The 12,321-nt window shown below is 40.7% G+C and overlaps 1 protein-coding gene across 6 annotated transcripts in view; it reads right to left on the reverse strand.

Moving 5' to 3' along the window:
* LOC138747029 (glutamine-rich protein 2-like) overlaps nt 1-12,321 on the reverse strand; it is an 80,341-nt gene that overhangs the window by 31,799 nt on the left and 36,221 nt on the right. For all 6 annotated transcript variants that reach the window (XM_069905877.1, XM_069905875.1, XM_069905876.1 and 3 more), the window contains 4 exons: nt 12,139-12,213; nt 9,772-9,936; nt 4,263-4,381; nt 1,929-1,991 (listed from right to left, as the gene is read on the reverse strand). In XM_069905877.1, coding sequence (XP_069761978.1) covers nt 1,929-1,991; nt 4,263-4,381; nt 9,772-9,936; nt 12,139-12,213 — 422 coding nt within the window. The remainder of the gene's footprint in view (nt 1-1,928; nt 1,992-4,262; nt 4,382-9,771; nt 9,937-12,138; nt 12,214-12,321) is intronic.

Below are 12,321 nucleotides of genomic sequence, written 5' to 3' on the forward strand. Positions count from 1 at the left end.
TCTTGAGGAACAACTTTTTCACTTAAGAGGTATGTCCATAACTTAAAAAAAAACTGTCAGTGGAAGCCATGGAAGTGGATACAAGTACTGTATAATTTTCAAAAAGCATTTGGACAGATGTATGGATAGGAAGGGTTTGGAAGGAAGCAGACCAATGGGACTAGCTCCGAATGACAACTTGGTTGGCATGGGAGAGTTGGGCTAAAGGCCCTGTTCTGTGCTGAATAACTCAAAGAGCCTATGGATACCTCTAATGTCCTATTGCTGAGCAACAGCTTTCTAGAGAACCAATTGCAACCCATGAGTGTTCTTCTGTAGTCATTTATACACTCTCCCAAATAAGGTCTTCTGCAGTGAAACTTTGTATGAACATGTTGCCTAGTGACCTGATGCATACATTATCCTTGCCAACCCTTTGTGAGACTGCCTAATATCACCGTTCCCTCGAAGCTGTGAATGTGTGCGCACGCACACACATTTTGTAAACAGCGCACAAAGGAAATTAATGTGTGCACAAAAGGTTAGTTACCTAAAATAATAATAATAATTAATACTTAGTGAAAAAAAATTACTTAGCTCACTGTTTCTGTTAACTAGTTAGTCGGTTAAACGAGTAGTTAATCATACTCATATTACAGGTACACAATCCCTTATCCGGAATCCTTGGGAGACGGTGTGTTCTGAATTTCGGATTTTTTTGGATTTCAAAACAAAAGCCAACTGCCCTAGATTTAAGCCCACCCGAACTCTGCTGCCATATTCACCCCCTTCCAGTCGCGCTGGCATCCCTCCCTCTTGCCACCCGATTCGCGCTGCCGTCTCTCCTCCCCGCCCACCCGAGTCGCTCTGCCGTCTCCCCCCCCCCCTCCCCAACCTAGTCACACTGCTGTCTCTCGCTTTCTCCCCTCCACTGTACCAGCACCAGGAAAAAAATGCTGTTTTTTTGGAGTTTTCTGGAATTTAGATGTCCAGATAAAGGATTGTGTACCTGTATATTAAAACAAATCAAATGAGAAATAGGGGCCAAAATTATATTGAAACAATTTCAAGTTTACCTTTGCACAAGCATTCAGTGTGCACATACATTTCTCACAGGAAAAAAATTCGCACAACTACTAAAAATTAGAGAGGTCATTGTCTGACACTAAAGAAGCAAATCCAAAGGTAAAACTGGTTGGCAATGCCAATTTAATATGACTTAGAACACTATGTTGCCCTTCTGTCACAGGGGAAATAGGGCTCCTAGACATGATCCAGCAACCTAGAAGAAGTGGTTGTAAAAGTAGATCATTTGGCATAGCCCAGTGGTTTTCAACCTTTTTCTTTCCATTCACATACCACTTAAGTATTCCCTATGCCAAAGGTGCTCTGTGATGAGTAAGGGATTGCTTAAAGTGGTACATGGGTGGAAAGAGAAAGTTTGAAAAACCACTGTTTTAATCATACCTCATTGACTCGTTATGTGCACGGTTTCATAACTCCAAAGGAAATGGGCCAATGACAATTTTTCTCAACCAAAATATTTCAGAAACAATTGGGTCTAGAGCAGTGATTCTCAACCTTTCCTTCCCACTAACAGACCACCTTAAGCAATCCCTTACTCATCATAGAGCACCAATGGCCTAAGGATTACTTAAAGGGGGTATGTGAGTGGAAAGAGAAAGGTTGAGAACCCCTGGCCTAACCAGTTCATCTACTTTTCAGCTGAATTTTAACCACACTTCAATAGCAAAGTGGGTAACAATTCCTTTAGACCCTGAAAATATTACATACTTCAGTTTCATGGTACCAGCTCATGTGTATACAAACATTCATTAAACATAGAAAACTGCTTATTTATTTCAAATTTCTTTCCTTCAACTCCTCCAATATTTCTAGAACACTTCTTGGTAAACAGCAAGCTTCCAAATGAGGATCTGTTTACTTACGGCCCTGGCGACATCCGTGTAGATTTAGCACAGGAAAGGCACTTAAATCGTTCAAGTAACTGTCTGAAATTGAATGGTTCGATCAGTAAGATTCTCAAAATGTAATTCTCATTTTTTATATAATCTGTATTAATTTATTTTTTCATCTTTCTTAATTTTCAATATTTTTAACATTGAAATTTCACATCCAAATATACAGAGAATATGTTAAAATTCAAAAAGGTACATTACACTTAAATGATATTACTTCATCGATGGTTCCCCATATTTTAATCAGATTATATTGTACTGATTATTTTATTATTAAAAAAAGGAAAATCGATAATCATCATCGAGGTTGCAAACTAACTGCTTTCCCATTATTGCAAATGGCTAATACTGCATATTAATCAAATGACAGGAAAATGAAAGAGGTGGAATTGCAATGAATAGGAATGACATATTTTGTTCATCCAGTGGGGGAAAAAAAATCAGAACGTTAGGTTCACAGCATGCCAAATTTCCATTTGCTGAAACACATCTTGATCCATACACTGCAAGATGATTCCCAGATTATTCTTGTGGCTTCTTCCATGTAGCCACCTTTCACTAGCCCAGAATTTGTGATTAATGCTCATGCATTCAATGCTGTTCCCACTTATCTCATTCACCTCCCTCATGGGATCCAACCTGACGATCAACAGCGAGCCCCTGTACAGATGCAAGTGCCGTCATGTAGTAGAACCCTTTGTTGCATGATCAATAAACTCAAGCAGGCTCGAAGTGAGTAATTTAAAGCTTTAATAACGTGAAATGTCAGGCATGTCATTTCATGCTGCTGGCCCAGATCCAAGGCTGTTATGGAGGGAGAAGACCAGGGCTATCAGCCTTTATTGGGAATCTTAAGGGGAGGAATTATAGGGTTGGAGGCGGGCCAGCCTGTACAGTAGTGAGGTCACCTCCTGCACTATCGTGTTCCACCACTCCCTTGTCCTACAAAACCACTACAAGACAAAACTGACAACTAACTAAACCATGCTCCATGGTGGTGTTGGCGGTTGAAGCTCTGAATGCTTTGGAAATCAAATTAAACTATTAAATAAAACACACGTCAATTTAAATAAAACTCTTGAAATTATTAAAGGAGAATTTGCAGTGCCATGTTATATTGAGAAGGGTTGTGGCTGTCACATGACAGCACTGCCCCTACCTAGTCAGAGGACACACCAGCTGCCAATTAAGCTGCTACCCCAGCCATTAGTGCACACCTTGCCATTGAATCCATGTACATTACCTGGACTGGACTCTACAGCCTGCCTGTACTTGGCCTTGGGCCAATGGCTGTTGTAATTCCAGTGATGTCAAGATGTATTGCAACGATTTGTCTCCATGAGTGAAATGGGTATGGGGGTGTAACACCAACTAGAGGTCCCCACTGCCCGCCCCCCCCCCCCCACCCACTCCAACTTGGAAACATAGCACTGTTTTAAAAATTGATATTGCAGCTCACCAACCTTAAGATTAAATTTGTGAAAGTTGCTTGGGGAAAAGAAAATCAGAAATGGAAAACCAACTAATTGAAGAGCAAAGATAATTGAAGCCGGCGTAAGGAGGGCTAAAATAACCGACTTTGATCGTTTCAAGGACAAGAAAATAAGAATGATCGAACTACAGATTTCCAAACTGAAGAAAGCTGCTAAAAAAAAGGCATCAATGGCTACATTTTGAAGAGTAAAGATTGTGTTACAAAAAATAATTGTTGCGCCTACAATGCTGGAACTCCATGTTCAGCAGCCCTGGGGAGCAACTTCAGATCAAGGTAGCCACCATTAAGGCAATTTAGAGATGAGTGGAAGCTGCGGATTTCATCACTGGCAGGAATCTTCCACAAATGGATCCTAAAATCCTCTCTATAATACGTCTTCACACCATTAAAAATTCATGAAAAATTTTCTGAGGAAATGTGGAGGCCTTCCCTTGCTTCCATTGCCCTGTTCTTGGTGGATTGTCTAGGGAAACTGATAAATAATACGATCGTTTCGCCCATAGCAATAACCGTACCAGGTCTGACTAATTCTGTGCAAACTTTGCTCCAATGTGGTTTGCAGCACCAGTGACATGGTTTCAAATCCGGGGCTGTCTGTAGGAAGTTTGTACGGATTTTCCCCGGGTCCCCCAGTTTCCTCCCACCCTCCAAAAATGTAGAAGATGGTAGGTTAATTTTGGTGCAATTGGGCAGCATGGGTATCAATGGCTGAAATCAGTTTCGATCGTGTTGCAATTTTAAAAAAAAAGTTTTGTCAGTTTACTTTTATCTGAGTTGTATGCCCTCAAACTTGCATCATATTCACTTACTTTCTGAACACAGCTGCAGAATCGGCCTCAAAGTCTGGTCCATTTCTCAACTGTTTTTTCAGCTTTTTCCATCTATCCTCAAGCTGTTTCTTTAGTGGATCCAGCTCCATTCGATCCAGCTGCAAGGTTCAACGTTTCTTTTATTGCCACGTAACATAAATGATATACTCCATCTTCCGTCTGCCACAAGGCAAACAAAAAAGTTGCCATTAGCCCAGCACCCCATAACAACAGGAGAAAGAGAAGCAAAAGAGAGTCCCTTCAAAGACACCGAGTGTCTGTGGGTTCACTGCCAGTGCTCCAACAGCCTCTGTATCTGATCAATACATTGACAACTCCAGTTCAATTCTTCAGCAATTAAAGGAATTGGAATTTTAGAAAGCTGGATATTAATTGGAGAACGTCTTTCAAGTATATTCAAAAGACATTTGTACATGCTCTTAATTTGCAACAAAAGTCAATGTTGTCCATTTACTGCCCTCATTCAGCATTTTCACCACCCTATCATGGATCTTTCCTTTAGCTCCCTGCCCCTTCCTACATAAAATGGTTTTATTCTAAATTTTCCAAGTTATGATAAAAGATAATGGACTTAAGAAGTTCAGTCTTTCTCCCAGTTCACAGCTGCTGCCTGATCTCCTGAGCATTTCCAGTCTATTTTCAATGTTTGTAGTACTTTGCATCTGAACTGCTGTTCAGTTTTAATGCAAACTTTCTTGAACTTAATCTTAAAACGATTGAAACTCATCAACCAGTTTATTGAGTGGAAAGATCAGTGAGAGAACAGCGTGGCTAAACTTTGAAGGAACAGATAAAATTTTGACTAAATTTCAGATCAAAATAAAAATGGATGATTAACCAGGTTGCAGCTGTATGAAACTGGATACGCCTCATCTGGAATTTTCAGAATCAGGATTTATTGTCATGAAATTCAGTGTTTTACACCAGCGTCATAGTGGGAACATTCATATTATAGCTATCTTACAACATTACCTTAATATTATAACCATCTTATAACGTAACTATAAAAAAAGTGCATGAAAAGTCAGGCAGTGTCTTTGGTTCATGGATTATTCAGAAATCTGACGGCAGCAAGAAAGAAGCTGTCCCTGTGCCACTGAGTGCTCGTCTTTAGGCTCCGGTACATTTTTCCCAGTGGCAGCAGAGGGCATGGCCTGGGTGGTGGTGGGGTCTTTGAGGCTAGAGGCTGCTTTGTTAAGACATGTAGATTTCCTCAATGAAGTCTGGTGCCTGTGATGTGGCAGGCCATGTTAATTACCCTCTGGAATATGTTCTTGTCGTGAGAGTTGGCGCCTCCATACCAGGCACTGATGCAACTGGCCAGAATGCTCTCCACGGTACCCTTGTAGAAGTTTACAAGAGTCTTTGGTGACATATCGAATCTCCTCAGACACCTCACAAAGTAAATCCGCTGGTGAGCCTTCTTTGAGATTGCATAAGCATGGAGGCTCCAGGACAGATCCTCGGAGATGTTGACCCCAGGAATTTGGAGTCCTTGACCCTCTCCATTACTGACTGGGTCGAGTTCCCGACTTCCTCTTGGTCCACAATAATCTCTTTGGTTTTGCTGACGTTGAGCGTAAGGTTGTTGTCATTCCACCATTCAATGAGCTTATCTTCCTCCCTCCTGTACACTTCCTTGTATGTAGTTCTCCTTACGAGAAGGATGCGCAAGCTTCAGAGTGAGTGCACAAGAGGTTCATCAAGATGTTGTTGAGATTAGAGAATATTAGCTTCAAGGAATGATTGAACAAACCTGGAATGAACAAATGGAGGCCGAGGTGCAACCTGATTGAAATGTATGTCACAAAGAGTGTGTCTGGAACGCATTTCGAGAGGGTGGGGTGAATGCAAATATTATAGCAATACTTAAGGCACTTAGACAGAAACACAAACAGGCAGAGAATTGACAGATCATGTGTGAGCAGATGGAATTAATTCAGATGGACATCATTGAAAGTGGTTCAGTAGGGGCAATGTGAAAATAATGAAGGCAAAGTTTTAAAGAAAAATATAACTGCAAATAAGACAGGTTTAAGTAATTACAAGGTTTTGGTACCCTCTGCGTTGTGTTCACATGACATCAAGAATGATTTCTGACACACAGACATCCATAGTCACATATGTAAAATAACAAATAGGATAAATTTAAAATGCCTCATTCATCATACGATTTTAACTTTTACAGAACTGTGGCTTGGCATCATGTGCGGGCAAGTAAGAAAACTGGAAATAAATTAGACCAATAGTTTTCCCGGAATCAGAACTTATTGCCAAGAACATGTGTCTCCACATTCTGCAACAGGATTGCAGATATAAGATTAGTATCAATCACATTTTAAAATAAACTGCTGAAGAAGAGGTAAAGTGAGGAAATCTCATGGCAAAGGGGAAGAAATGGTTTTTGTATCCTTGGGTGTTAGTCTTCAGGCTCCTTCACTGCTACCATCAGGAAGGAGGCACAGAGGTTAGAGTGCTTGAGGATAGAGGCTGCTTTCAAGAGACAGCCCCTCTTGTAGATGTCTTCAAAGGCATGAAGACTAGTACCCACAATGGTGTTGGTCGAGTCCGCGACTCTCTGTACCCTTCTCCTGTCCTATGTGTTGGAAGTTCCATATCAGACAGTGATGCAACCAGTGAGAATATTCTCCACATACACCTGTAGAAATTTGCAGGTATCTTTGGTGACCTACCAAATCTCCTCAAACTTCTCATGATGTATAGACGCTGGCGAGCCTGCTTCATGATGTATCAACATAGAGGGTCCAGGGTTCAGAGATGTTGACACGCAGGAAGTTGAAGTTCTTAGCCCTTTCCACTGCTGACCCCTCAATGAGGACTGGATTGGATTTTCCTGATTTCTCCATCCTGAGGTCCACAATCAGTTCCTTAGTTTTGTTAACATTGAGCGCAAGGTTGTTGTTGTTGTTGAGACACCACAGCTGATCCATCTCCCTTCTGTACGCTTCCTCATTGCCGTCTGTGATTCTACCAACGACTGTGGGGTCATCGGCAAATTCGTAGATGGCATTTGAATTGTGCCTGGCCACACAGTCATGGGTGTACAGCGCGGACTAAGCAGCCATCCTTGGGGTGCACTTCTGTTGATTGTCAGCAAGGAAGAGACGTTCTTTCCAACTCACACTGACTGTGGTCTTCCAATGAGAAAGTCAAGGATCCAGTTGCAGAGGGAGGTATAGAGCCCAGGTTTTGAAGCTTGTTGACCAGTACTGAGGATATGATAGTATTGGAAGTTGAGTTGTGGTCAATGAAAAGCAGTCTGATGTTCGTGTTGCTGTTGTTTAGGTGATCCAGGGCTGAGTGGAGAGCCAGAGAGACTGCTACTGCTGTGGAGCGATTGCGCCTGTAGGCAAATTGTAGTGGGTCCGGATCTTTACTCGAGTATGAGTTAATTCTAGCCATGACCAACATCTCAAAGCATGTCTGACCATGCATTGCCAAACAGATTACTCTCAAACTGGAGGAACAACACTTCATATTCCATTTGGGCACCCTCCAACTGGATGGCATTAACATAGACTTCACCAATTTTCTGTTAACCACCTCCTCCATCTTTTCCTTGTCTCCTTTCCTCTATCACTGTCTCCCTCTTCCCTTGGTCTCCTATTACAGAGCCAAACCTCCCCCCCCCCCCCAAACGCAAATATCAGTTCTTACCTTCCTTCTTTCCCATCCTCATCATATCCAATTAACATCTTTTGTCTTTCTTCCCATTTCATCAGCTTTTTAATATAGACCCCTTGCCTGTTCATACCTTGAGGAAGGGCTCAGGCCTGAAGCGTCAGTAATATATCTTTACCTTCTGTGGATGCTGGGAGACTGGCTGAATTCCTTCAGCATCTCTGTGTTTTTACTGCAATCACATCTTCAGACTTTCATGTTTTATTCAACCAGTATTACTGATGCCCTTCTGAAGAAGGTGGGACCCTCCAACTACAACAATGAGAGATTTGAAAATGTCCATGTACACTCCATCTAGTTGGTTGGCACAGATTATCAGTACCCTGCCAGGTATGCCATCAGGGCCTGACGCCTTGCAAGGTTTACCCTCTTGAAAGATATGTTGTTAGCCTCTGAGACAGATATCAATGGTCGCCAGCTTCTGCGCAGATTCTCATTGATATCGCTGAATTCTCCTTTCCCAAGTGAGCATAAAAGGTAATTATCTGATCAGGTAGTTCAGCATCAGATTTCAGATTTATTGTCAGAGTAAATACATGACATCATGTACAACCCTGAGTTTCCTTATTCTGCATGGGTGGCAGAATTACCACTAATTGGTAGTGCAAAAAAAATGCACAGCCTAAACATGTAAACAAACAAAGAATTGTAAACAGAAAATAAATGTAAACAAACTGACTGTGCAATACAAAGAGAACAAAAAGAAAACAATCAATAGAGTGCAGAGGAGTCCTAAATGGGTCTCTGAATGAGTTTGTCATTGAGGAGTCTGATGCAGGTATTCCTGAACCTGGTGGTACATGTCTTGTGGTACCTATACCTCTTTCCTGATGGCAGCAGCGAGAACAAAGTGGTGTGGGTCTTTGATGATTGCTGCTGCTCTCCGATGGCAGCATTCCCTGTAAATTTACTCAATAGAGGGGAGGGTTTTGCCTGTGATGTCCTGGGTTGCGTCCACTACCTTTTGCAGGGGTTTAGGCTCAGGGGTATTGGTGTCTCCACACTGGACCATGAAGTAGTCGGCCAGCACACTTTCCACCAGACCTCTGTAGAAATTTGGCAGCTGTTTATGATGTTGGGCCTGGCCTTGTAGGATGCATAGTTGGCGAATATCTCACTTTGTTTCCAGCTTCCCTCAGAATTGCCTCTTTGCTGCTAGGTTTTAAACCTCAAGTCCACTTTCTCACCCTATCCCTCCATTCCACTGCAGTCCAAAATCTGTTCAACGCAGCTTTGGATAAACACATCGGCCGAACGTCCATTGAACCTGGGGATTCAGAACACTGAAGCTTCAGATTTCTGAGTGAAGAAATTGCAACATCACAATGACTCCTCCTTCCCCAGGAACATGCTCCAGATCTCCAGCTAAAGAAACTCCACTAAGCATCCAAATGGTTAACCTCTCCTAGAATCTTACAGTTCTAAATGAGGTGAAATTTGTCCATGCCTTTGAGCAAGTCACCCAAAATGCCTTCCAAAACATAGCATGGATATCGACTGTACAAAATAATGGTTTTCCACAAACCTTCTTTCACAATTCAACAATCTAAAATAGATCAAGAAGCTTCAAAGCTACTTGTAAACTGTAAGTGTTCACTGACCTTTATCTAGTATAAATATTGAGTGTTAGAAGGTTAAAATATTCACAAAATAGTATTTATAATAATTTGCACCAATAAAGTTTGGCCTTAAGAACGGTAATAATGATGTCATCAACTTATTTTTAATAATTATTAGATTGACCTTTAAAATACACTGTCAAATACAAAATATTAGATTGTGTTACCTTGCAATCCATGTCACAAAGAAGTTTCTCCAGCACCTTCTGCCAGTCTTTCTCTTGTGCACACACCTTATTTAACAGCTCTTGCATCATTGCACTCAATTGCTGTGCTGTTGCGTCGAGAAGTGTTCTACTCACTTTAGATTCCAAAGACTTTTTGTCAGCTTTCTAGAGTGACAAATATGAAACATCAGTGCAGGGACATTCTCATTGTTAATGGAGAGTGAACATCATCAACACATCGAATCACTAGTGGTTGCCAGCAACATATTGGGGCATCATCATAATCCCATGAGCATAGACTATGTAGAATTCAAGTTAGGAGTGAAATTTGTGTTGCCAGTTTCCACTCACATTCCACCTTAAGTTGCCCTATGCCGTAAGTGCTCTGTGATTAGTAAAGGATTGCTTAAGGTGGGTATGTCGGTGGAAAGAAAAAGAAGTTTGAAAACCACTGTTTCAATTGTACCTCATTGACTCGTTATGTGTACGGTTTCAGAACTCCAAATGAAATGGGCCAATGACAATTTTTCTCAAGCAAAATAGTTCAGTAACAATTGGGTCTAGGATTCTCAACCTTCCCTTCCCACTCGTATACCAGCCTAAGCTGGTAAATCGCAGAGCACCTCTGGCATCGGGTTTACTTAAGATGGGTGGCATGTGAGTGGAAAGAAAAAGTTTGAAAACCACTGCTATATATTTCTGCAACAATGGAATCTTTTGTGTGACCACTGTTGTCCTGAAACTATGGAAGTGATACTCAAATACAGGTGTTCCAACCTTTGTATGATAAATTCAATTATATTTGTAGGTGCCATTTAATCAGATATCACACGAACAACTCTTGATCAAACCTCTTGTTCTCCAGAATGCAGTCCTAACTAAAAATATAAAATACTGAAATAACAAAAAAAAATTCAAATTATGAACCTGATGGGCCTTATGGCAGCCAAAGGTTAAAGTACTATACATGTTGGCATAGAAGATTATATTTGAACCTTAAAATTTTCACCCAGAACCAGGGGTAAGAATCAGAATTTATTGTCATGAGCAAGTCATGAGATTCGTGGTGTTGCAATGGCATCACAGTGAAGACGTTCATATAAACCACCTTACAATATTAAATTTAAAAAATGCACGAAAAGTCCAAGTAAGGCAATGTCTTTGGTTCATTGGTCATTCGGGAATCTGATGGCTGCAGGGAAGAAGCTGTCCTTGTGCTGCTGTGTGTCTTTAGGCTCCTGTACCTTTTATCCCCGGTGGTAGCAGAGAGAAGAGGGCATCTTATATGCCAAGCCTAAAATCTGACTCTGTGGTTTAGAGTGTCCCCCTTGGTGATGGAGAACCAGCATAAAACACTCGCACAACTCCTACGGTCCTGCCATTAGACATTTTTCTACTGAAACTTGCGTTTTGGAAGCTGGATTAATGGCAATGTTATATTAAAACAATAACAATTTATTTCAGCCTGTTTAATATACCTTAAATTAACAGCACAACAAACGTAGCTAACAGCATGCACCAGTCACCTTTTTCAAGAGCTGACAAACAGCAATCAGCCAGGGTCCCAGGGTGTATTCTGTTTACATGGCCTCATCAGGTCAATCACAATAAATCTCACACTGACCAGTCACTAATACTTCTAAACTTTTAAAGACAGTTTCTTGGTAAGTTTTCACTCCTTCATAAACGGTGCAGTCATTTTATAAATAGAAATGATCTAGTAGTGAGGCAGAAAACTAAAATGGCACTGAAATGACCAGGTCTATTGGGCCATTAAGATCTCAGCAGTAGGTGCCAGACTTGGGGTAGTTTTATACAGCAAGTATAGCTCAAAACCTACATTTTAAGTGGAAATTCTTGGGGTCATCTTATACACCAGTGTATGTGACATTTTTAATGTATTAATATGTGACAATTAAAGGAACCTTGAAAGTATTCATTTGTAAAGTAGAAGGAATTGAAAAATAAACCTCATATCTAATGGGAGTTTGTTTCAGAAATTCTCCCCCTTTTTTAAAAAACCCAATAAATTGGCTTAAATTTGGATAACCCAAATATCTTCATAATCTTCCTCAGAGGTTTTGGAAATATTGCAGATTTACTCCATGCTTTCTGGTCTTCCGTTCAATGTTCTCAGGTTTCCAATTTTAATGTTTAACATGAGCCAAATAGGTTCTGTCTTGAAATGTTCAAGCACTCTCTTCCTCCCAGGAACTCTCATGGTGCCCCAGTTCCTTTTCTTTTCACATCTTGATTACGTGCATTAATAAATCAATGGGAATTCCACTTTCATGTCATGGACTGAATACAGTACATGCTGCATAATTGCATCTCTTCAACTTCTTCAGTTAAAATAAAAAGCCTTACTCCATTAATCTCCACTTCCAGAACTTCTTTGTCAACTTTCTTTTCTTCAAGCTGATCCAGCTTTTCGAGAATACCCTGCATAAACACATTTTGAACAATATATATAAAGAATACAGTATTAAAAATAATCAAAATATTTTAATTTTCTGATAACTATTCTTTTTTAAAAAAAAACAGTTGCCT

This window comes from Narcine bancroftii, chromosome 12 (genome assembly GCF_036971445.1).
Source record: "Narcine bancroftii isolate sNarBan1 chromosome 12, sNarBan1.hap1, whole genome shotgun sequence".
Classification (NCBI taxonomy): domain Eukaryota; kingdom Metazoa; phylum Chordata; class Chondrichthyes; order Torpediniformes; family Narcinidae; genus Narcine; species Narcine bancroftii.